Here is a 26019-nt window from a genome sequence, read left to right as displayed (position 1 = left end):
CCCTACTCCAAACCTCTTCAGACCAAGCTTCCTTTCCCTTCCCCCAGCTTCTCTAATCCCTATATAACCCAGTCATTTTGTCTATGAGCTCTCTTGGTTCCTATGAGCTTTCTTCTTTCTTGCTCACTCCTCCCACCCCCTCTTCTCATGGCCTGGTTCAGTCTGGACCCTTCTCATGTCTACAATAAAAGCTTTCTCCCATCTTCTCACATCTTCATTTTTCATTACACTTTGGGAATTTATTTCATTATTTCATTACACTTTGGGAATTTATTTCAGGTCTGCATGAACAGTTAGGTAGTTGGTAGGATGAGGCTGAGGGGAGAAAAATGCAATGTCCTCATTGGCAGTGAGGGAGCTTAGCCAATGAGGACTGCCCAAGTCATAGTGTAGACCTGGCACACACACACATGTCATGGTACAGATCTGTGCTTACCTCAGTGGTGCAGGAATTAGCAGTAAGGTCAGGATCCTTGTAGGCTGTGTGTGGGGGTGTTTATACTCTGTAGAAAGGGTAAAAGATGAACTTCTTTCACAAGTGGTTGTGGATATGTTTTCAAGGAGGAAATGGCTTTGTGTGTTCATATATACATAGGTGTTGTGTAGATACAGATGCAGGCAATTAGATGTCAGACATTGTCTTTTCTATTGCCATGATCAAACACTGAAAGAAAGTATGTTATTGGAGGCTCACAGTTCCAGAGAGTGAGAGTCCATGAGCATCGTGCCAAAGAACACAGCAGCAGACTGGCAGGCAGGGAGGCAGGCAGGCAGCAGGCAGGCAGCAGGCAGGGAGGCAGGCAGGCAGGCAGGCTGGCAGGCAGGCAGGCAGGGAGGGAGGGAGGGAGGCAGGCAGGCAGGCAGGCAGGCAGGCAGGCAGGCAGGCAGGCAGGCAGGCAGGCTGGCAGGCAGGCATGGCGCTGGAGCATTAGCTGAAAGCTTACATTCTGATCTACAAGTAAGAGACAAAGCTAGAGCAAACTGAGAATGACGAAGGTGTTTGAATCCTCAAAGCCCACCCCAAGTGACAAACCTCCTCCAACAAGACCACAGCTCCTAATCCTTCCCAAACAGTCCTACCAACTGGGGACCAACTCTTTAAAACACAGCCTAATGAGTCATTCTCACTGGAACAACCACGGACATCAACTTTGGGAATCAGTCATCCTTAGGCACTGCTCACCTTCAGTTTTGAGACAGCATCTCTCCTTAGGACCTGGGGCTTACCAAGTAAATCTGTCAGTCAGTGAGTGAGCTCTCATATCTGCATGTGTCTCTCCAACACTAAGATTAAAAGCATGCACTACCATGCTTGGCATTTTATATCATTTCTGGGGTGTGAGCTCAGGTACTCATGCTTGTGCAGCAAGCATTTTTATCAACTGAATCATCTTCCAGCTCCAATATGGAAAAATTGGCTAATTAATAGAAGTTTTCTCTCCTGGGCTAAAAGTAGTTGCTTCTAATGTCCTGAAGTGTCTGGCTTTCCAATGGAGACAAGCAAAGCTACAAGGCTGGAATGTCCTGTGAGGTTAAGAATAGTCACACAGAGAGATGACTTCTGCTTCTGGGCCCTGCAGTTGTCAGGAGTGCCTGTGTCTCATTGGCAAGCAGCTTAGGACTGTCTTAATATAGAGACAAAAGACCTGACCTCCCAAGCTTGGGAGCGCATCTTACTTTCCACAGCTTGGTGCTTACCTCAAAGTCTGATACAGAAAAAAAAATTAATTGGTACTCCTTGGAGTACACAAGCCTCGGCACCCTCCAGCAGCCCAGACCTGTGGCTTTCTTCAAGCATGGAGAACTTGAACTTGTTGGGATTCCTCTTCATCACCTTAAACTGTAATGTGACCATCATGGGTAAGTCCTGAGACAAAAACAAAACCTTGTAGTTTTGCTGCCATATTCAAGTTAAATTATTCTCAAAACTTCATACCAGTTTTCAGTTTGTCTGGCTCTCTCCCAAAAGAAAGGGCAGAATATAACTGTTGGCGTGGGAACCCTGGCAAGTCTCACTGGGGTCATCCCTTATACCCATCAACACTGGAGGATGTGTGGGTGGTGGGAGCGTCACTCTTAGACATCTCTCAACATTTGAAGGCAGAATCAGGTGGAATAGATGAGAAAATAATGCTTCTGTTGTGTCTCCTTAGCCATCCTTACAGATTTTTATCTGTGAAGATTAAGTTATGGAGATTATTAATTTTCTTATGCACTTTAACACAGATCCCAAGTTTAATTTAGTTGTGTATAGTATTGGTGGGCAGAGCTCAGAGCCTCAGGCATGAAGGGAAGGTGCTAATAATATACTGGGCTATTTTCCCAGCCCCTGGTTACATAGTCACCATTTCCCCGCCCCAGTTTACTATGTAGCTGAGGCTGGCCTTGAACGTCTGATCCTCCTGCCTAAGCTTCCCAAGTACTGGGCTGCCATCTCAGATAACCTTATTCAGTCCTAGCTATTCTGTTAAATAAATAAATAAATAAATAAATAAATAAATAAATAAATATTCCTGAGATTGATACAAATGGTTCAGTTTCAGAGAGAGTTTGAAACGAGGAGGGAGAAAAGATGTGCCTGGCGTGGGGTTGATAGTTTTTACTCTTTATTCGGTAGAATTTGAATAAATAAGCCTGGTATTGAAAGGCTAAATCCATGACTTCAACACCCTATAATGCTATTCTCTGAGTTTGACTGCCTTTGTCTATGAGGAGAGTTGTTTCCTTTTTCTTTTGTTTGCTCACAGTTTTTGTTAATTTCTTTAATATAGTGACTAGACTAAGGGTAAAGGAATATTGAAATTCTAGAAAAGGGAATATTCTTAAAGAAATTCAATTTCAAGAACCCAGAGCTACAGGCCCTATGACTGATAAAAACCATGTAGGCTAGTATCGTAAAAGTGGTGCTGAAATTACCATCTTCTGTTTGCTAAGCATGGTGAAAAGAATAGGCTAAAGTCCTTTAAAAAGCTTAATCCCTAAGAAGGGCGAGATCAAATTACATCATCGATTTGCTCAGCCAAAATGCTCTCTGGATCTTTCAGTTCCGGCCACGCAATGGTCAGCTTAAGTGCATGACATATTTTACACATCTGCTCACTGGAAACATTTTACCAATAATTTCAGGGCTGTTCCTGGTACAGCAAAGGCTGTGGGAGCGTGCGCGTGTGCGTGCGTGCGTGTGTGTGTGTGTGTGTGTGTGTGTGTGTGTGTGTGTGTGTGTGTTATAGCTGCCCCCATTGCTGTGAGTACTACTGATATCTCAGGGTGTAGAAGTTAAGCTGCTGTGTGGAGGAGCTTCTGAACCTTAGACACTGATGATTCTTTCACTTGTTCTGGCCTAGGCATGCTCTGGCTGATCGTGGCAGTCTTGCTAAGAATGCTGGTGGTGGTCTTGGCAGGGTCACCTATCTATGAGGATGAACAAGAGAGATTTATTTGCAACACATTGCAACCAGGATGTGCCAACGTTTGCTACGACCTCTTTTCCCCAGTGTCACCGCTGCGGTTCTGGCTGGTGCAGAGTCTGGCCTTGCTTCTGCCATCGGTGGTCTTTGGCACCTACACCCTGCACCGCAGCACGAAGCTGGCTGCAGCGGCAGCCTGCAGGCCCCAGGTGCCCGACCTGTCGTCTGCCTACCTGGTGCACCTACTGCTTCGCATGCTGCTGGAGGCGGGGCTAGCTTTCCTGCACTACTTTCTCTTTGGCTTTTCGGTGCCCGCCCACGTGTCTTGCTCACGTGTGCCCTGCTCAGGAGCTGTAGACTGCTACGTGTCGCGACCCACGGAGAAGTCCCTCCTGATGCTATTCTTTTGGGCAGTGAGTGCACTGTCCTTCCTGCTCAGCTTGGTTGACCTGCTTTGCAGCCTGCCGAAGAGGACACTGAGGACCACGCAGTGGGTGAAGGGAGAGGCCAGAGCAGGCTGTGAAGTCCCTGCACCTTCCCCTTGCCTCTTACAAGACCCTCAGGGCTATCATAGCCAGGGACAGGTAGACCAGGAGGCCAGACAGGAGGAGCAGGTTGTGCCTGAGTTCTCCGTGTGGACAGCGGGGCAGGGCGGCAACAGCAAGGCTGGTCAGGTCAGTGCGTCAGGGTTGCTGGAGCATTCAGACCAAGATGTTAGTGAGGTCACTTCCTCAGCAGGTGACAGGCTGGCAGTGGCTCAAACACCGCATGAATTTAGATCCTACAGAGAGACTTCACCAGACCTGGGGAGCAAAAACACCCGATCAGATGCGCTTTCCTTGGCTACCCAGAGTCACCTGGCCAGACACTGTTCAGCCAGCCAGCCTCAAGCTCCAGGTCGGCTGACCACCTCAGGCAGTGCCCCCCATCTGAGAACCAAAAAGTCTGAGTGGGTATGAAGGCAACCATGCAGAGCCCTAAAGCCCTTTCTCCAGCCTTGTACCGCTCTTTGCGTTTTGACAGGGTAAGAGGTCTCTTCATCTTGTATTCTTGCTGAGATCATTTTATATTTAACAAGAAATTTTATTTCCATGGTGTAGAATCCCATGGAAAATTATCCTATACTATTCTAAGAACCTGAGGTCGAGATGGTCCAGCTAACTTAGTTTCTGTTAAACTGCTTGCTTGGGCAAACCTCTTTCTCCATCTAATCACTTATTTTAGCTTTTATTGAATTGCTTGATTAAGCACAAGCTCCCTCTGCAGCTTCAGAGCGAGACACCAAGATGCCTTTAAAAAAAGACCCTGCCAGGTCTGGTATGGTCTTCGTAGGGCTGGAATAACATGGTTCCCACCCCTGGAACATGGCGAACAGGGCAAATGCCTCCACTAGTTAAAATGGCTGCGGTAAGGCTTGTTTATATAATACTGTACATGTTTTATGCTGCTTTTTCAAGGAATGCCCTCCCCCTCAACATTAATGACTTCATGATAATTAGAGACAGCATGAGTCCGAAAGGCAAAGGCCTAGCTGATGTCTCAGCAGACTCGTAAATGCTGGGACCTTCAGGATAGACCTTAAGGCTGTGGGAAGGAACTCTGGAAACATGAGTTAAAAACATATGTAATTTCTCAACTATGCAGATATAAGGATGCAGTGTGAATTGTATGAGGGCTTTGCAAACCGGAAGGAACAAGAGCAGCTATGAGTCAACTCGTCAGAAAGATCCCAAGGAGGGAGATGGAGAGATTGGGAAGTGGCCATCTCAGGAGATCTCACCCAACTAAGATTTCTGCTTGTGCTTACAAAGGCAAATAGATTCCTGAGTTCAAAGTCTGCCTCAGACAGAGCAAGATTCGACCCAGGCATGGTCCCACCTAGCTAACAGAGGCAGGCAGATCTCTGAATTCTTTTGCAATGTTTAAAAAAATCTGTCTCCAAAGAGCCAAGAGGTCATGGGATGCTGATTCATAGGATAGTCAAAAGGGAACCTGGAATAAATGATTGGATTGATATATAAAATAAAAGACCGCTTATGATCTGCACAGGATTTTTTTTTTTTTTTTAGAATAACAAGAGAGACCTGCTTGGAGAACTGTCTAGAGCAGAAAACAGAGAGAGAGAGCTGTCTGGAGATCTCTAGAGAAAGCAGATCAGAAAGTCTCGAAAGCAGAACATAAGTTGTCAGCTTGGACCCATGATTTGACTTCAAGTTGTTTGTTTCAGTTCAAACACCCTTCTGTCTCCGAGCTGAGACTGGTTCTTGGTTAAAAAAAAAAAAAAAAAAAAGCCTTACTCTAAAATCTCAAAGCTACTTTTGGGTCCCTAATACCTGAATGTAGTTCCAGTCAGTTGTAATAGACTTTCAGTTGCCTATAAACTGTCCAGGTGAATATCTCTGGAGGGCTTCTTATAATAGCGACAGACTACTCACAAAGCCACAGGGCCGGCCCTTCACTTCACACAGCCTATCCCTAAACAAGCACTGGCAGAAACAAAGCGAGCTGAAAGACGTGGACTTCAGAGAAACGACAATCCTCACTGAAAAAGGCCAGGACACTCAAATGCCCGCAGCAGGCCTACGAAGTTGGATATCCGGGCTGACAGCTAACATGGGGTTGTTTCGCCTGCCAGGCTGTCAGTCACTTCCGGTTTGGCGTCTAAGTCTCCCTAAAGCATGGTATTACAATTATATAACTCCTCAGTAGTTAAATGCTTCCTGGTGAAGCATGATGATTTACTTGGCCGTTGTCTGTCCCTTCGCTTATACCATATCCATGGAGAATCATTGGCTTACCATCTTCAATAAAGCGATGCTCGTGGCTCGTACCTCAGCCCTGTAGTACTTACTGAGTCATTTCTCCTATGTTTTCTGAGACAGCTTTTCTGTGCCTTCCTAGCCCTCATCCTGTTTTCGTGGTTTGCTAATTGTCTCCTTTTGTTTGCTGAATCAACTTTTGTATTTGCTGAGTCCTCTCTCCTCTGCCTGCTGAGTCATCCCTCTTCTGTTTCCATTCATCTCTCCTTGTGTTTGCTGGCTTATGTCTTGGTGTTTGTGTAGTCATCTCTCCTGTGTTTGCTGAATGGTTACTTTTACCCAGAGAGGGAGGAACTGAGAGCCTGGGCATGTTGCTGTTGTTGTAATAAGCTGGATTCTTCACCACAATTTTTTTTTCCCGGGGCTGGGGACCGAACCCAGGACCTTGCGCTTCCTAGGCAAGCGCTCTACCACTGAGCTAAATCCCCAACCCCTTCACCACAACTTTTATTCCAGGGTAGAATATTTGTTGTTAGTTTTCTGCTTTTTTCAATATAAGATTGTACTCGGGGTCTTGTTCATCCTAGGCAAGTGCTCTCCACAGCAGCGCGCCCAGGCTCTCAGTTCAGGGTCTCAACAAGCTCGAGATTCAGATTGTATCGGGAGCTCTAACGCATCTTTTATTCACAGCTACTGCAGGTGTAATCGCCATCTTGGAGGCTTATTCCTGAATAAATTCACGCTCTCCACTTCCTTCTGAACTCTGGCTGGCTTGTTCAACTTAGCTGCTTTGGCTCAAACTCCTCCCCAAGCTGACTCAGTCTAGCTTCTCTCCGCTTCTCACTGAATTGCTCAAACTAACTCTGCCAATTGGGTCCAATCTTCTGGCTCCTTTTTATTCTCTGCCTCTGCGGATCTGCCCCGACCTGCATGAATTCAACTCCGCTGTGTTGCACTCACTCATTCCTGATTCCCAACTGACTCACTGAATTCAACTCCACTTAACTGAACTCAAATGACTGAACAGAGCTGCATGGCCTGAACTCAATAGAACTGCCCTCCAATTATATATTATTCTTTTGCTTTAAAGATGTGTGCTAAGGATGTGCCTGCATTCCAGCCAGATCGTACTGAAATTCAGGGCATTTGGTCCAGATCATAGACCTGGATGTGATTCCTTGCCAGAGCAGCCATGTTAAAATTTCTCTACAGGGAGTATTCTAGTAGCATGGACAAGAAAACTGCATGTAATGGCAGGCACAGTCCCTCCCCGTGTTCTCACACACACAAGAAACACAATTGTTTTAGGCCTGGGATGTGTCCCATAGAGGTGTTTCCTGTACTTCTGAGGTCACTCTGGTTGTGACTGCGGGTTGCACCAGCTACAATCTGTCTGTGCTAAAGCCTTATATTGGGCAAAAAGGAACTTGTCTGGAGTGGAGTAGGATAAACTATCTCAGATTAATCAAACTGATCAGTAGCATCTGGTCCCTGCTTATGGAGGATATAAGCAAGAGACCTCCTTTCCTCCAGCAGATAATAATTAAAGTAGTAATAATAATAATATATTATTATTATTATTATTATTATTATTATTATTATTATTATTATACACCCATGAAAACAACAGCTTTCCAAAGGAAAGCTTGGTGATAACATGTCACCACAATGAAGACTAACCAAAGGCTAGATACATCTATGGAGCGCTCATTCAAATGGTCAGAACAAACACAAACTAAATAGATCTTGACATTTCCACAAAATTGAAAGACTGCACCTTATGCATACTCCCTACCCCTTCTCTGTTCTTTCTGTTCTTGAAATCACTTAAAATTCTGTGCCTCTCACCTCCTTCTTCAGTATTTAGGTCCATGTCTGGCACAATCTGAGTTCAATACTCCTGAAGGACTAAGAAGCAAATCTTTCTGGGTTATACTGGTGGGCTTTCCAAGGCTGGGTATAGATTTACACACATAGGAAGTCCTTGAAGCCTAGTGCTGTTTTAAATCTAAATATCATTCTCAGTGTGAGCCTTGATGAGCAATGGGAAATTCAAATTGTCAGACACTAGCAGCATATGTCCATGTTTGGTGCCCTGGAGCAGCTGGGAAGGAGAGGTGTTCAGGCAGAGGTCATGGTCACTGGAGAACTGGATGGAAACATGTGCCCCCTGCCCCTGGAGTCTGTGCCCAAGCTTGGCTCACAAACATGCAATTTTATGTGAGCATCAATGGAAGGAGCTGCTTTGACTACTTCTGCTGCTACTGTCCAGACATTTGAGAGATCAGAGCCTGAGATTCACCCCCACAAAACCAACATGCACTTCGGCCACAAGAAAAGGCAATATTCTAAGCAAAGATCAAGGCTCTCTTCCCATGCCTACCACTGCTTCCTTGCTTGTAGCTCTCTTTACTTGCCTGGCCTTCAGATTTCTCCTTTGAGTGATGAGGGACCTAGACTAGATTGTTCTTTGGTAGTTTAGGAGGTTTAAGGAAAGAAAAAAAGGTAAGAATTTTCTTAATTGGATCTGGAACTAAAATGTCTGGTCCTCTGAAGCCATCTAATTTACTTTCATTGAAACGAAGAAGAAAAGGGAAGGTGAGAGTGAGAGTGAGAGTGAGAGTGAGAAAGTTGTTCAGTTTTCTTTCTTTCTTTCTTTCTCTCTTTCTTTCTTTCTTATTTTTAAAAGATTTTATTTAATGTATAGGAGCACAGTGTCGCTGTCTTCAGATACATCAGAAGAGGGCACCAGATCTCATTACAGATGGTTGTGAGCCACCATGTGGTTTCTGGGAATTGAACTCAAGACCTTTGGAAAAGCAGTCAGTGCTCTTAGCCACTGAGTCATCTTTCCAGTTTTGAACTGCAAAAAGGTATTAGGTACTAATTTTCTGTGGACTTTAGCTCAGCAAGTTCTCCCCAGGCTGAGGTAAAGATGGCTTTTGAGGACGTTAACCTGTGGGTAGATCTGATCTCTGAGTCAACAAGAGGTTCTTGATGCCTGTGGAGATGGGAGTGAAAGAGATACCAGTGTCAATGTGATTATGCATGGGATGTAGTCTAAGCTTGGGAAGGAAAGTGTTATTCAGATCAGTGCCTTGCTTCTCAGATGCAGCAAGCTACACTAGAAGCCTCTTTCAAACTGTCTGGGTGCAAATTTAATTTCAGGGAAGATAAGCAGTGTGGAAAGAAGGGAAGGAGGAACAAGAGTAAATCCTGTGGCTCTCACTTCATGCTAGCTCCAGGTCAGCCTAGAAGGGTTCTGGCAAATTGGGCTGACTGTAAAGGAGATAATTTTTTTTCTCTAGAAACAAGGTGGATGTCAGACACCATCCTCCTTGTATTTGAAGTATTTATGTGTGTGTGTGTGTGTGTGTTCCTTGGGAAGCTTTCAAATTGACTTCTAGCTCTGTAGTTGGAGAGAGAGAGAGAGAGAGAGAGAGAGAGAGAGAGAGAGAGAGAGAGAGGAGATGCTAGGATTCCACAGTCTTTTAAATTAAACCCAGGTGAAATTTGTTTCACTGAGAATTGAGGAAATTAAAGTAAAATGAAGAATGGGTATGTTTTAGTGTCTAGTATTCGTAGAGTGCAGGAATACGTATATTTGATTTCAAGCACTGAATCAAACCTAGATTTTACTAGAAAGGATCTCCTTCTTCCCCAAGTGGAGGAGCAGATTGTATAGAGGTTGCCCTTGTCATATCTATCGTCTGCTTCTTTGGTTGAAAGGTCTTAGTGAGTCATCCGTGTGTCACTGGACAGATCTTTCTTCAGTCACTCTGGAAGGGCTGCTTGTTTTCCACACAGATGCACACACATTCAACTGTAGGCTAACAAGATTTTAAAATCTGTAGAGTCAAGTTAATAAGGCAGCATTTATGAAACACTGGTTCTGCATGTAAATGAACCTCTATTTGTTTCTTTCTGTGAGGTGAGACTTTAAAGTTCCCCACATACCACCAGCAGTCAGGAAACTGAGTGAGTTAGTCTCACATGTCCAGAGCCTCTTAAATCCTCCAACTCCTGCAAATTGCTCCCTGTTCTGTCTCACAGAACAGGAGCGGGAGACACCTGCTTTACTAAGAAGCCCACATGTGTAACCATGGAAACCTCGGGGCAAGAACTTGATCATGTGTTCCCACAAGATGTCTCTAGGGTTTCGATTACAGACGTCCGACAGAATGCTGTGAACTGAAATCACATTTGGTGGTAGAGAAGATGCTAACTGAACAAGGTGTTCTGTTTTTTGTTTTGTTTTGTTTAGTTTAGTTTTGTTTTGTTTTTGTTGTTGTTGTACCAAGTCTTACCAGCAGGGGACTCTCTTGGATCACAGTTGAGACCCAGTAGTTAGAGCACCAAAGCAAAATGTGAATCTTCTCTTCACCTTATTGATTCACAGCTGCCCATTCATTTCCATTTTTTTTTCTGGCTTAGCTCATAGAAAGCAGGATTTAAGAATTCTTAGCAGTCTATTTTGGAATCCTATCATCAATCTGGATATTGGAAATTAATATTGAACAACAATATGGTGGGATCTTGGGAGTGAGAAATTAGGAGATAATGGGAAACTGTGAACAATCTAATGTCACAAGGAGCTGCGCATGGAACAAAACAAGAGATCACCCTCGTGGGGTTGAGATGCAGCTCCTCGTTTTGACTTTCTTCCTTTGGTTTTGCTCACACGCATCTAATCTCCCCACCTTTCTACATAAACTGAGAAGATTTGGCTTAAGATCTGGAATTAGAATATAACTGACCATCAAGACACATGGTAGGAAGTTAGCTAGGTGTTAGAATTCTGCGATCTGGCTGTTCAGAGAGCTTCGGGGAGATATAGCAGTGGGACCTTCCTCTTTCCCTTCCAGCTGTTCACTAAGCAGCAAGACCCGTTTTAGCTGGAACCACTGGAAAAGGCGATCTGCACAGATGCATAATGCTCTTCCATTGGCTTATGAAATAACGTTGTTCTATAGTTAAGGATCCCTCTATTGTAATGATTTAAAAAGTTAAAGTGTCATTCATCTCAGAAGTATATTTAAGAAGCCAGGAAATATGTATTAGTTGGTCTTCTGTAACGGAGCCCTTTGATCTGAACACAGCTTCTGGTTTACATTGTGGGGCCTGGTTAGCTGAGATGGCAGAGACACGACTCTTACAGTTTTCATTGGTCATGTCTGTCATTATTTTTTTCAGATTAAAAACTCAGCAATTTTGTAGAAGTTACCATGGGAATGAGCATTCACCAGAAGGAAATTTTAGTCTTACAGCAATTAACAAATGTTCACTAAATTTTGTTGCATGAGCCCTCAAAAGGAGGGTCAGAAGAAAATTGAGACTTCAGGTCAAGGGTCTTCCATGGTTCTATTATGTAAAGCCTCTAGAATATCAGGTTGTCCTCAGATGTCTTCATTTCTTCATCTAAAAAAGTATGTCACTATTCAAAGGAATAAGACATCAGGTTTAGTGAGATGTCTGTTATTAAAGTGACTGCCTCACAAGCACAAAGAAATTAATATTGTGATGCATGCTAGGACAGAGGAAGTGGGAGACAGTTGGAACCTTGGGACTCAATTACAAGACAGCGTAGCTTAACCAGTAAGTCACAGACCGATGAGAGGCCGTGTCTCAAAAAACAAGGTGAACAGTGCCTGAAGAGGTAGCTTAGAGGTAGAGTGCTGGTCTCTTTGAGTGCTCGAACATGTGTGAATACGTGTGTGTGTGTGTGTGTGTGTGTGTGTGTGTGTGTGTGTGTTTGTGTATGATGTACATGGATTGAGGGGCTTTTATGCTTTGGGAAGTAAGATACCTGTAAATGGCCAAGGTTATTCTTATTCCTTATTGTTTATTGAGCATCTTTTGCATGCAGAGCATTGAATGGCTTACATGGCAAAACTGTCTTCTAGTTCAGAATTTTCTCTGATTGCACAATTGGGAACCCCAAAACCAAACCAAACCAAACCAAACCAAACCAAACCAAACCAAACCAAACCAAACCAAACCAAATCAACCAACCAACCAAACAAACAAACAAGAAACACAGAATGTAATAAAAAAAATTGAGTCTCATGGTTTGTATTTGAACATTTCAGCATAGACTTCTAATATTCAGTAAATAAGCCATACTGAATTGAATAATAACCCCTCCTGAATACAATGCAGGAACTGTGCTGTCTCCCTTACTCAGCTGGGGAACTGGGAGAGTTGAGTCTTCCTGTGTTCATAAAGAAACGGTGCTATGTCTCTTATTTACTTAGGGGAGTAACAGGGAGCTAGGCCCTTTGTGTTATTCCACACCATTTGTAACCCTCAGCTCTCTGTTCACATCCCTCTCAAAGCAAACTACGTCATATAACAACCATGGTCTAGATGATATTTGACTGAGTCACCCAAAGTCTATCAAAGCTATAAAGACTTGGTTCTTAGTGAGGTGGTAAAGGGGGCGGTGTGGACATTTAAAAAGGTGGAACCTTATGGGAAAACCTAAAATTACTGCAGACATGTTCTCTGAAGGGATTGTAGAGCATTGGCCTTCAGCTCTGTCTCCTTATTGGTTCATGCTGAGGTACTCCCATGACTATCATTGAAGTTCTCTTGTGAAGTCTTTATGCTACACTTCCAGAATTGTGAGCCAAAATGGACCTGTTTACTTCATAAGAAGGCCATGTCAGGTATTTTGCTACAGGGATGGGAAGACGACTGTAACTGTGTCCTTCAGGAGACCTCCTGACAACATTCCCATGGTACCTGCCAGGAACTTGACTCTAAGCAGTTCTTTAAACTTCTATGGAAACAAAAATCCATGGAACTGATGCAATTTTCTTAAAATAACCCTGCTAGTGTTCATCCCTGCATCCTCTCTCTGCTGCCTTTCACTCTTTTTTATTAGAACAGCAGTTAAGTGAATGAGACATAGAAAAACGCCAAACACTACAAAATCAACAAAATGATAAGAATTAGTATGTACCTTTCAATAATAACTGGATATCAATGGTTAAAATGCCATAATTATAGGTAATTAGGTCTAATCTGTGCATTGAGAACCATTGAGGGTTGCATATCAGATATCCTGCTTATTACATATTTATTTTATGATTTGTAACAGCAGCAATATTAAAGTTATGACATAGCAACAAAAATGTTTATGGTTGGTGGTCACCACAACGTGAGGAACTGTATTAAAAGGTCGCAGCATTAGAAAGGTTTAGAACTACTAGTCTAAAGAATGGGAGGGAATTGAGCACAGACACAGACAGGTCTACCTGTTGCTATTCCTTGCTGGAAGAAGGCATTGATGAATGGCCGCACCATGCCAAAACCACAGGTCATACCATTTAAACTCCTCAGTAGCCTCATGGGCACCCTTTTCCTGATAAGGAAACTGAGGGGCACTGGCATTTTCTCACAGCCAGAGTGGAGTAAGTTGGGCTGGGAATCAAGATCTGTCTGCAAAAACTCTTGTTTCTTTTTACATCTCACTAGTTCCAGGGGTCCCAGAGCAGGAAAAAGCCTTTCCCCCACACTGTAGTCAAGTTGTAGCTGTGGCAAGGCTTTGTTCTTAGTTATGTCTGATCTGGGAAAGAGAAGAAATGAATCTGTTGCAGAAGATCTACCTTTCCTAGTTACCTTTTTACTGCTCTTATAAAATAGTAAGTAACTTGGGGAGAAAGGATTTACTTCAACTTACATTTCGAGGTCATAGTCTATTATCCAAGGAAGTCAGGGCAGGAACCCAAGGCAGGAACCTGGAGGCTGGAGCTTTCGCAGAGCCCATGGAGGAAATGCTATTATTAGCTTGCTTCTCATGGCTTGCTGAGAACAACGACAAACTGCGAACCAAGGCTTGCCCTCAAGGCAATTTGGTGGGGAATTTTCTTAACTGGGGTCTCTTTTTCCAAAGTGAGTCTGGCCTGTGTCAAGTTGACAAAACACTAGCCAGCATACTTGCCAACTACAGTTTTAATCTAATGAGGATTTCCAGCTCCTTGATTGATTTTGTTAACCTGGCTTTCTTCTGACTGGGAATGTAGAGCTTCGTATTTGCCTCTTGATCAAATACCTACAACACATGGGTCTGCTCTGGTCTGACTTCAAACACATCTTTGTGTGTATGTGTGTAAATGTGTGTATGGTCACAGGTGTACATGTGAGTGCACAGTCATGTGTGTAGTGTCCAAGGGACAACTTCAGGTGTCATTCCTCAGGAACTACCTACCCCATTTTTTTGAGACAGAATCTCTTACTGGCCTGAACCTTGCTGCTTAGACTAGCTGTCTAGTTAGCATGCCTTCAGGATCTTCCTGTCTCTCACCAGCACTCCTATTACAGCTGCATAACACCACATCTGGCTTCTTTGTTCTGGGGATAAAACTCAAGTCTTTACTGATTGAACCATGTTCCTAGCCCAACCATGTCTGTTTTTAATTTGCTTTTTTTTCTTTATATTTATGTATTTGGAGTGTCTGTGGGTCTATGTGTGTATGTGTGTGTTATGCCACACGTATGGAGGTCAGAGGACAACCTATAGCTCTTTTCTTTCACTACGTGGGTTTCAAGCATTGAACTCAGGCCATCAGGCTTGGCAGCAAGCACCTCTACCCATTGAGCCATCTCTCTAGCCCATTTTAAATGACTTGATACCAAAAGTGATGCAAAGTCTCACTGAAGTCATGGAAAGAGCCCGTTAATATTACTCATTTAATTCTTGGAGCATTTCCTTTTGTCCACAGTGCCTGCCTGAGACTGGTAGTTAAACTTACTAAAGATTCAGCTCTTGAATGAAATCTTCAAACCTGGGTTCTCTTTACAGTTAAATGCATCAGAAGGAGCAAACAGCTCCTTGTATTGGTCATTTAATACTTTATGGAGAACTATGGACTAGAGGGATGACGAGAACAGGGGAATTGAAGGAATGTTCCAACTAGAAGCTGAATGAAGAATTATTGTACAACAAAGAGGAAAGAGGGTAGAGAGTAAAGAAAGTAGAGATGGCAATGGACAAACAGAGACTAGCAAAGAGATGGCTGTCAGGCAGAGCAGGCCAACCAGTGTTGGAGATAAATTGAATGTCAGGACTCAGGGCAAGGAAACACTGTGAGGGTTCTGACTTGGGGACTGTGGCAGAAAAGGCAACAGTGTGAGGTGGGTGCACACAGATTGGGGCACTGCGCATAGTAGAAGAGGAATGGTTTTCTTTGTTTGTGGCTTGCAGAAGCCTAAGAGAGCAAACTAGGAAGCTGCTAACTGATCTGGTGAGCACATAGAAAGCCCCAGGTACTGTCCCCAGCCCTGGATACCAGGTATATGGGCGCGTTCTGTAATCATAGCTTGTGGGAGATAGAGGCAAAGAGATCCCAAGTTCAAGGTCATGACAAAAGATGGCGTAGTCAGTAGTATGCTTGTCGTTTGAGCTTGAGGACTAGGTATGAAGGTATGGGCCTGACATTACAGAAAGATCCCTGATGCTTCTTAGGCAGCCAATATGGACTTGTTTAAGACAGAAGAAAAAGATAGAGGAAGGTTTCCACAGTGGACTTCTGGCCTCCACATGCATACATTCACATATACATATGACTATAAACTATGACTCCTAAATGCAAAGGATTAACATGAATGGTTCTGAATTCAATAAAGTAAAGGTGGACTAGAGATTTATCAATGCCCTACCATAAACTGTGCATTAGCTCCAGTGAGAAGAATCATTATTGGCTATATCACTATATGGAAAATCTGGATGGAATGGACAGTTTTCTAAACAGAAACCAGGTAACCAAAGTTAAATCAGGATCAGATAAACCATCTAAAAAGCCCCATAACCCCTTAATAAATAGAAGCAGACATTCAATTCTCCCAACCAAAAAAAGCCCAGGACCAGATAGGTTTTGTGCAGAATTATATCAGACCTTCAAAGAAGACTTGAAGCTAATACTCTTCAAACTATTCCACAAAATAGAAACAGAAACACTACCAAATTTGTTCTATGAAGCCACAGTTACGCTGATACCAAAACTACACAAAGACCCAACAAAGAAAGAGAACTTCAGACCAATTTCACTTATGATTGTTGATGCAAAAATACTCCATAAAATTCTCTCAAACCTAATCCAAGAACATATCAAAACAATCATTCATCATGGTCAAGTAGTCTGGTTCAATATATATAAATCCATCAATGTAATCCACCACATAAACAAACTTAAAGAAAAAAAAAAGCATGATCATTTCATTAGATGCTGAGAAAGCATTTGACAAAATTCAACAGTCCTTCATGTGAAAAGTCTTGGAAATATCAGGAATCCAAGGCCCATACCTAAACATAGTAAAAGTAATATACAGCAAACCAGTAGCCAATGTCAAACTAAATGGAAAGAACTTTGAAGCAATCTCACTAAAATCAGGGACTAAACAAGGCTGCCCAGTCTCTCCCTATCTATTTAATATTTTTCGTGAAGTTCAAGCTAGAACAATTTGACAACAAACGGAGGTCAAAGAGATTCAAATTCTAAAGGAAGAAATCAAAATATCACTATTTGTAGATGTTATGATAATATATTTAAGTGACCCCAAAAATTCTACCAGAGAATTCCTATGTTTCTAAACAACTTCAACAAAATGATTGGATATACAATTAACTCAAACAAATCAATAGACTTCTGCTACTTAAAGGATAGATGGGCTAAGAAAGAATTAGGGAAACAACACTCTTCACAATAGTCCCAAATAACATAAAATATCTTTGGGTGATTCTAACCAAACAAATGAAAGATCTGTACAACAAGAATTTCAAGTCTCTGAAGAAAGAAATTGAAGAAGATCGCAGAAGATGGAAAGATCTCCCATGCTCATTGATTGGCAGGATTAATACAGCAAAAATGACAATCTTGCCAAAAGCAATCAACAGAGTCGACACAATCCCTATCAAATTTCAACTCAATTTTTCATAAAGGTAGAAAGAGCAATTCTCAAATTTATTTGGAATAACAAAAAACTCAGAGTAGCAAAAACTATTCTCAACAATAAAAGAACGTCTTGGGGAATCATCATTCCTGACCTCAAGCTGTACTACAGAGCAATAGTGATAAAAACTGTATGGTATTGGTACAGAGATGGAAAGGTAGATCAATGGACTAAAACTGATGACCCAGAAATGAATCCATATCCCTATGGTCTCTTGATCTTTTGCAAAGAAGCTAAAATCAGCCAGTGGACAAAGACAGCATTTTCAGCAAATGGTGCTGGTGTTCAGCATTTAAAAGAATGAAAATTGATCCATTCTTTTTTCCCTGTTCAAAGCTCAAGTCCAAGTGGATCAAGAACCTCCATATAAAATCAGATACACTGAATCTAATAGAAAAGAATGTAGGGAAAACCTTTGGACACCTGGACATAGGGGAAAATTTCCTGCTTTAAGATTAACAATCAACAAAAAGGACCCCACAAAATTTTAAAGCTTCTGTAAGGCAAAGGACACTGTCAATAGGACAAAATGGCAACCAACAGATTATGAAAAGAAGTTTACCAATCCTACATATGATAGAGTGCTTATATCAAATATATACAAAGAACTCAAGATGTTAGATTCCAGAGAACCAAATAACCTTATTAAAAATGGGGAAGAGAGCTAAACGGAAAATTCTCAACTGAGGAAACTCAAAGGGCTAAGAAGCACCAAAAAAAAAAAAAAAAAAAGTTCACCATTCTTAGTCTTCCAGGAAATGCATATCAAAATGATCGTGAGATTTCACCTCACACCAGTGAGAATGACTAAGATTAAAAAACTCAGGTTACAGCAGATGCTGGTGAGGATGTGAAGAAAGAGGAACAGCCCTCCATTATTCGTGGAATTGCAAGTTGGTACAACCACTCTGAAAATCAACATGGCAGTTCCTCAGAAAATCGGACACAGTACTACCTGAGCTATACTACTCCTGGGCATATACCCAAAAGATGCTCCAACGTCTCCAATGCTCCAAAATAAGGACACATGTTCCACTATGTTCATAATAGCCATATTTATAATAGCTAGAAACTAGAAAAAACCCAGATTTACCTCAACAGAGGAATGGATATATAAAATGTGATACATTTACACAATGGAATACTACACAGCTATTAAAAACAATAACTTCATGAAATTCACAGGCAAATGGATGGATCTAGAAAATATCCTGAGTGAGGCAACTCAGTCACAAAAGAACACACATAATGTGTACTCACTGACAGGTGTATGTTAGGCAAATAACTTGGAATACCCATGATACAACTCACGGACCACAGAAGCTCAAGAGGAAGGAAGACCAAAGAGTGGATGTTTCAGTTCTACTTAGAAGGGGGAACAACATAATCAAGAGAAGTAGAGGGTGTCAGGGACTTGGGAGGAAGGTGGGGGAGGGAAGAAGTGAGGCAGGATCAGGTATGGGGGAGATGTAGGTATACAGAGCATCAGGAAATTGAACAGAGGTGTGAGGCAATGGGGGATGGGGAACTGGGGGTAGCAACCAGAACGTCCCAGATACCAGGAAAGGAAGAGCCTCCCCGGACCCTGTGGGAATGACATTAGCTGAAATACATCACAAAGGCGAGGGAAATCCTGAGGAGACCATATCCAGAGGTTAGGCATGGCACCCTGGTTGAGGGATGGGGCCATCCACCCATCTCCAAAATTTTAACCCAGAATTGCTCCTGTCTAAAGGAAATACAGGGACAAAGAGTGGAGCAGAGAGTGAAGGAAAGGCCACCCGGAGACTTCCTCACTTGGGAATCCATTCCACATGCAGACACCAAACCCAGACACTGTTGCTGATGCCAAGAAGTGCTTGCTGACAAGCAGCCTGATACAGCTGTCTCCTGAGAGGCTCTGCCAGATCTTGGCCAATACAGATGGGGATGATCGAAGCCAACCTCAATGGAGGAGTTAGAGGAAGGACTGAAGGAGCTGAAGGGGCCCTATCTGACATCAATGGGAAGGGAGGCCCTTGGTTCTCTGAAGGCTTGATGCCCCATTGTAGAGGAATGCTAGGGTGGTGAGGCTGAAGTAGGTGGGCAGGTGGGTGGGGGAGCACCCTAATAGAAGCAGGGTAAGGGGTTTGGCATGGGAGTTTTGCAGAGGGAAAACCGAGAAAGAGGATAACATTTGAAATGTAAATAAATAAAATCCAATTAAAAATATATATACTTGTTACAAAATTTAAAAAAAAAAGCGTATGAGCAACTTTAAACCTAAAATACTACAAACTTAGCCCTTTCGTTCATATGAAATCCAGCTTACCTTCATGAACATTGTATAATTTTCCAGCATATGGAATACTAGGTCCAGGGTATGGTCACAGCATTTTGCTGTAACTCTCTAAGTTTTAGAAATTTTGCTTTATCTAAGATGCTTATTCTTCTTTTCAGTGCCACCGAGGATCGAACCTGGGACATTGTGTATAAAGGGCGGGGCTGATCTGTGTCCTCAGCTCTTTTCTGATGTTTGCTGAAATAGAGTCACTAGATCTGGCTCTATGCTTTCCTCATTGTGCTCATTGCCTCTGCCTCTCATGCTCCTCTGTTCTCACACTGTTTGTGTTGCTTTGTTTTGTGTTGTGTTGTTTTGTCGTTGTGTTATTTTGCTGTTGTTTTTTTCCCCCAAGGTCAGTTTCCCATGAAGCAATGTTTCAGCCACAGTAGGGTTGCTGATACCTTCGGTATCCTTCAGGGTTCTGAAATTGATAGCCGTGTTAGGCGTAACTGTTTTATTTTCTTCCACATACAGGTGCACAGTGAAGATGTCTGGCTTTAGAATAGCTCAGATATTAAAGAATGGTCTCCATTGAATCTTTGAAAGACCTAAAGCTGAGAATATTTTGAGATTTTTTTCTTTTAACTTTTCTTTTTTTTAACTATGTGTTCCAGGCTAGACTGCCTGTACATTCGTGACCGTTCTGCCTCACTCTTTGGAGGGCTACACTGCCGAAGCATCCCACCTCGCTAGCGACATCTCTAATCACCTTCTTTTCTTGTGATAGTGTTTCTAGATATGTTTGCTCACAATCATGTGTAGAAGAACCATGTGAGAAGAGTAAGACAGTGTTGACTGTGCTCATTTTTTAAAAAGGAGATCTGGTTTGGAGAAGAGTTCTATATGGGCTGACAGACAACTAGCACATGAGCATACTCTTCTGGTTAACCAGCTAGCAAAAGATTAGGGCGGGCAATACGCACAGACTGATCGGAGTTTAGCTCAGTTTGTTTCCCTGAACCGCTCTGAGTAGAAAACCAAGAGACATGTGAGCATACTTGTGTGGGATGTTCTACAAACGTTCAGGTTTTCATTCTCTGTACCACTGCTTTCCACATCATTTGGAAATCATATGGAGAGAAGAAGACTTGCCAGTGACGTAAGTATGTATGCTGTCCCTTTTACAAGCACAAGTGTTAAGACTGTGAAAACAGAAGCATCCCTTCCCCATTGACGTGGACAGGTGAGATAAAAGCCCTGTCGTCCTTGATCTTTGCACGACCCAATAAACAAAAACATCTTGCTGGACTGATGCGTGATGATTTTTATATAGAATTGCTATGGCAGCAAAACTTCTCCTTAATAGGAATTAAGGAACACAGATGGGTAGGAGAATCTGCATGTGAGTGGATGGATGGGTGTGCAGATGAACATATGGACAGGGAATAACATTGTTAAGCTGCTTGTCCCTAACTTACTGACAAAAAAAGGGGGGGGGACAATGATTTGGCCATATTCACAATAACCCAAAGTTAAGGGAAGACCAAATATTCACCCAAAGACAATAGGATAAAGATAATTATATGTACATATATATATGTATGTGCAGAATATTATTATTGCCATTTTTGTTTGTTTTGTTTTTGTTTGTTTGTAAAGGAAAGGGCTGGGGAAGTAGCACAATTTGAAAAGTGTTTGCTTGCTGGCGAGGATGTGGAGAAAGAGGAACACTCCTCCATTGTTGGTGGGATTGCAGACTGGTACAACCATTCTGGAAATCAGTCTGGAGGTTCCTTAGAAAATTGGACATTGAACTACCTGAGGACCCAGCTATACCTCTCTTGAGCATATACCCAAAAGATGCCCCAACATATAACAAAGACACGTGCTCCACTATGTTCATAGCAGCCTTATTTATAATAGCCAGAAGCTGGAAAGAACCCAGATGCCCTTCAACAGAGGAATGGATACAGAAAATGTGGTACATCTACACAATGGAATATTACTCAGCTATCAAAAACAATGACTTTATGAAATTCATAGGCAAATGGAGGGAACTGGAAAATATCATCCTGAGTGAGCTAACCCAATCACAGAAAAACAGAATAAGTGTAAGCACTCATTGATAAGTGGCTATTAGCCCAAATGGTTGAATTACCCTAGATGCACAGAACCCATGAAACTCAAGATGGATGATCAAAATGTGAAAGCTTCACTCCTTCTTTAAAAGGGGAACAAGAATACCCTTGGCAGGGAATAGGGAGGCAAAGATTAAAACAGACACAGAAGGAACACCCATTCAGAGCCTGCCCCACATGTGGCCCATGCATATACAGCCATCCAATTAGACAAGATGGATGAAGCAAAGAAGTGCAGGCCGACAGGAACCGAATGTAGATCTCTCCTGAGAGACACAGCCAGAATACAGCAAATACAGAGGCGAATGCCAGCAGCAAACCACTGAACTGAGACCAGGACCCCGGTTGAAGGAATCAGAGAAAGGACTGGAAGAGCTTGAAGGGGCTCGAGACCCCATATGAACAACAATGCCAACCAATCAGAGCTTCTAGGGACTAAGCCACTACCCAAAGACTATACATGGACTGACCCTTGTCTCCAACCTCATAGGTAACAATGAATAGCCTAGTAAGGTCACCAGTGGAAGGGGAAGCCTTTGGTCTTGCCAAGGCTGGATCCCCAGTGAACGGGATTCTTGGGGGGAGGGCGGTAATGGGGGGAGGATGGGGAGGGGAACACCCATATAGAAGGGAAGGGGAAGGGATTAGGGGGATGTTGGCCCAGAAACCAGGAATGGGAATAACAATTGAAATGTAAGTAAGAAATACTCAAGTTAATAAAGAAAAGAAATGAAAAAAAAAAAAGAAAGAAAGAAAATTGTTTGCTAAGAAAGCCTTAGTTCAATCCTAAAACCAACATTAAAAAAAATTCTGGACAAGATGATGCATTTCTTGTATTCTCAGTGTATGGGAGGCAGAGTGAAGCAGTTCACTGGGGCTTACTGGCAAGTCTGGTACACAGGGTCCAGGCCATTGAGAGAATGTGCTTCAAAAACCAAGATGGAGGGCTCGAGAAATGGCTCAGTGGTTAAAAGCACCAACTGCTTTTCCAGAGGTCCTGAGTTCAAATCCCAGCAACCACATGGTGGCTCACAAACATCTGTAATGAGATCTGATGCCCTCTTCTGGTGTGTCTGAAGACAGCTACAGTGTACTTATATATAAATAAAATAAATAAATCTTTTTTTTAAAAAAAGAATAAATGGAAAAAAAAAACCAGGATGGAGAAGACCTGAGGAATGGTGCTTGGGGATGACCTTCTGTGTGCTCACACACGTGTTTATGTGCTTATGCTCCTGTACAGACCTGTGCATTCACATACACACACACATGCACACACACATACATACACACACACACACACACATGCACGCACACATACACACACACGTGTACACAGAAAGGACTAAGACTTGTATTGGACGTAGATGAACCTTGAGGGTATCATGGTAAGTTAGGCAAGTCAGCCACACAAAGACTAATAGCATCTGAGGTCAAATTCATGGAAACTGAGTGTGGAATGACTGCTGAGGACTGGTCAGTAAGCAGATGGAGCCAAATTCTGGGGTGTGGAACACTAAATTTATAAGAAGGAGTATGTTGTTGAGCTATCCTCAAAGCTGTTAATATCACAGAATTTAGATCTTAAAAGTGGCTCAGTGGAAGTGTCGTGGTACACACCTATAACTTTCACGCTCAGGCGAAGGCAAGACCACTGAAAGCTCAAGGCTGCACTGTGCTACACTGTGAACTGCCTCACAACAGACTTGCTCTCTGCACTTGCACTTGGAGCAGAGTTGCTAGGAGACAAGAGAATGCTACTTCAGGCACTAGCTCTCACCCCACCCTGCTCACTTACTCTGCCACCGTCTCCATTGCATTCCCACAGCTGTCCATCCCACCCCCTTGCAGGGACTCTGTTCAGCAGAGGCTGCCAAGCCAAGCCAAGCTGTGCACCCTTCACACTGTGCCACTTAGAGTCTCCTGAGTGGTTGTCTCTGCTCTGCTTCCGTTGTCATGTGACTTTCCTCCAGGCGGAGCTATACCGTCAGTGCCACCTTAGCGGAGAGAGCGGTCATGTGGCTGATGGTGTTTCAGCACCATCTTTACTAAGGACGGTCCTAGGACAATCTGCCGTCCTTGTTACAGGAAGATCCTAGTTTGCTGCCTTTAGGAGACAGCCTGTCAATTAAGAAAAGGTTTCCATTCTATCCTGCCTTGGGAAATAATGATTTCTAAACAGTAAAAGCTTAAAGATCACCGCCTTACATATATGGTTAGCCTTGTTTTTTTGCTACTGCCATTAAGTTACAATGTGCTCTGTTTATTTACTAGATACATTATCGAACAAGTAATTAAACAAATACAGGTTGTCTAACTCAGATATGCTTAATAGACACTGCTCCCAATCTTGTCAGAAATCTACTAAATATTTAAGTTTATGACAGAGACTCCCAAAACCTGACAGTTACACCCCAACCCACCCCTGCCAATGTCTCCAAGACATATGGGCACAGTGACAGGAGTCTACCTGAATTGTGGTATGATAACCCCTGAGAAACACAGCTTCATTGCCTTGTCTGCTGACAGGGCTTGGCCTACACTGTGGACAAACAGAGGATATCCAGAGAATTAAATGCCTCATATTGCCTAAGTCAAGGTGGGTCATTTCTTTTGCAAATACCTACTACACAGGAAAAAGTTTTTCATCTTCTGAGCTTGATGACCAGAATGACTCTGCCCAAGTTGCCATGGAGACCAATGGATCTGCTGTAACTGTAGCTTGACAACTAGAAGTCAGACCTAGTCTTTAATGCTAATCACCACTGTATTAGCTCATTAGTCAATTTGTTAACTAGCTGAGACTGACATATTTCTTATCAAAGAGAGAGAGGTTTACCTTGTTCACAGGCCTCACGATAAAGGATACACAAGTTCAGATGGAAACTTTCACAGATGCAATTTTCTGTTACCACCTTATCTAAACTCAGTTTCCAGCGACTAACGGTCATATATCCTCCCCTTGCTATGCCATTATCCTAACATTAACCAAAATAGTTCTTATATACTCACCTACCCCTCATAAAATAGTCCACTATATGATCCAACTGTCTAATCACAAGTTCACCTTTTAGGTTTTCTTTGATTGCCTTCAAAGATAAAGTGTTTCTCATGCTGAATCTACACCATTATTTATTATAACTCAAATATGTTTCTTCTTTTTGTCTTTTAATTATGAATTTAAGGTGTTTTTCTTGCTAAAACTCTGATCAACTATCATATTCACAAGGTCAAAGTTTTGAATTTCCTTTGTCTTTTAAATGTAAATTTAAAATCGTTTCCTCATTTATGTATATGCAGTCTCCTAGAGAGAAGGAAAAAAATTCTTGCTCTTCCTGCTCCACAAAAGGTTTTTGTCTTCCCTAAGGTCATCTTAAAGACTGTTCATGTTGTTAACATGTTTATCTCTTTTTTGAACTTATAAGTTACAGGAAACCCACTCTGATCTACCTCTCAGGGACCAAATAGACTCCATCCAGATAAGTACACCTGCCAGTCAATAGCCTAAGTTCCCACTTGCTACCTATTCCAGAGGGTGGGTTTCCTCTCCTGCGCCCTGGGATCTGGACTTTCCTCACCCCCAACCACCAAGATCTAAGGGTTTCATTTCAAATGCATACTTAAGACATTTTTTTCTACAAAATGTACTTAATTTTATTATCTACCACCTGTGTGTATGTGTGTGTATGTGTGTGTGTGTGTGTGTGTTTTAGCATCTTGTCAAGTCCAGACATTTACTACATCCAGGAAAACTCCAGAGGAGCAACCCATAGGTGCTCCAATCTTCTCTCACAGACACAGATGCTTTTACTGGACCTGTTCCTTCCTCTCTATCCACAGATGTTTCCACAGACCCTGGGCAGGAAGGAAACAGCCAACTCTTCTAAGAGTGGACCAACATCCCCATACCCATGTTCCAGGTTTCCCGGAGAGACATCACCCCAAAGTCAGCAGGAAGTAGTTAAAGATCATGAGGACCCTGTTCCTGCTTTACCATCACCTCTTTCTAATTTTTCCTTTTTAATTAAACCAAAATGGGGGAATGTTAGCATTCCTTCTAGGCTCTACTCCACAGTTACCTGGCACCAGTCAGGTATGCCTGATTCACTAGAAAAGGGGCTGCTTGTCCACTCCGCACTCTTTTGCTCTTCTGTTCTTTTACCATCTTCTCCCTCTGTCCTTTCTCTCCCCATTCCCCTCCCCCTTTCTTCCACATTCATGGCCAGCCTCCTCCTCCTCCTCCTCCTCCTCCTCCTCCTCCTCCTCCTCCTCCTCCTCCTCCTCCTTCTCCTCCTCCTCCTCTTCTTCTTCCTCATCTTCCTCCTCCTTCTCTCTCTCTCCCTCTCTCTCTCTCTCTCTCTCTCTCGCTCTCTCTCCTCGCTCTCCCTCCCTCTCCCACCCTCTGTTACCCCCTGTACTTCCCTCCCCATGCCCTAAATGAACTCTATTCTGTACTGTAACTGTTGTGTAGCTGGTACCTCAGGGGGAAGAGAAGACTC

At 42.8% G+C, this 26019-nt stretch overlaps 1 protein-coding gene and 1 long non-coding RNA gene across 3 annotated transcripts; one reads left to right on the top strand and one right to left on the bottom strand.

Moving 5' to 3' along the window:
• Nucleotides 1-213: 213 nt before the first annotated feature.
• LOC134482860 (uncharacterized) lies at nt 214-24830 on the bottom strand. 2 transcript variants are annotated; one of them, XR_010059481.1, is made up of 4 exons: nt 24144-24830; nt 3641-4210; nt 1699-1867; nt 214-952 (listed from the first exon to the last, which is right to left on the bottom strand). It is a non-coding gene; the product is annotated as an uncharacterized LOC134482860 (long non-coding RNA). The 2 variants fall into 2 exon arrangements; XR_010059482.1 differs by having other exon boundaries at nt 214-1867.
• Nucleotides 1642-5399, top strand: Gjd4 (gap junction protein, delta 4). Its single transcript, NM_001100487.2, has 2 exons — nt 1642-1860; nt 3345-5399. The coding sequence occupies exons 1-2, from the start codon at nt 1797-1799 to the stop codon at nt 4364-4366; spliced, it is 1086 nt and encodes a 361-aa protein (NP_001093957.1). The 5' UTR covers nt 1642-1796; the 3' UTR covers nt 4367-5399.
• Nucleotides 24831-26019: the final 1189 nt, after the last annotated feature.

Source organism: Rattus norvegicus, chromosome 17 (genome assembly GCF_036323735.1).
Source record: "Rattus norvegicus strain BN/NHsdMcwi chromosome 17, GRCr8, whole genome shotgun sequence".
NCBI classification, from domain to species: Eukaryota; Metazoa; Chordata; class Mammalia; order Rodentia; family Muridae; genus Rattus; species Rattus norvegicus.
Note: the sequence above shows the minus strand (reverse complement) of the source record. Positions and strands in the feature narration are given on the sequence as shown.

Coding starts and splice junctions, on each gene's coding strand:
- Gjd4 (NM_001100487.2), top strand. CDS start 1,797: ATGGAGAACTTGAACTTGTTGGGATTCCTCTTCATCACCTTAAACTGT. Junction 1,861..3,344: donor CTGTAATGTGACCATCATGG/GTAAGTCCTGAG, acceptor GTTCTGGCCTAG/GCATGCTCTGGCTGATCGTG.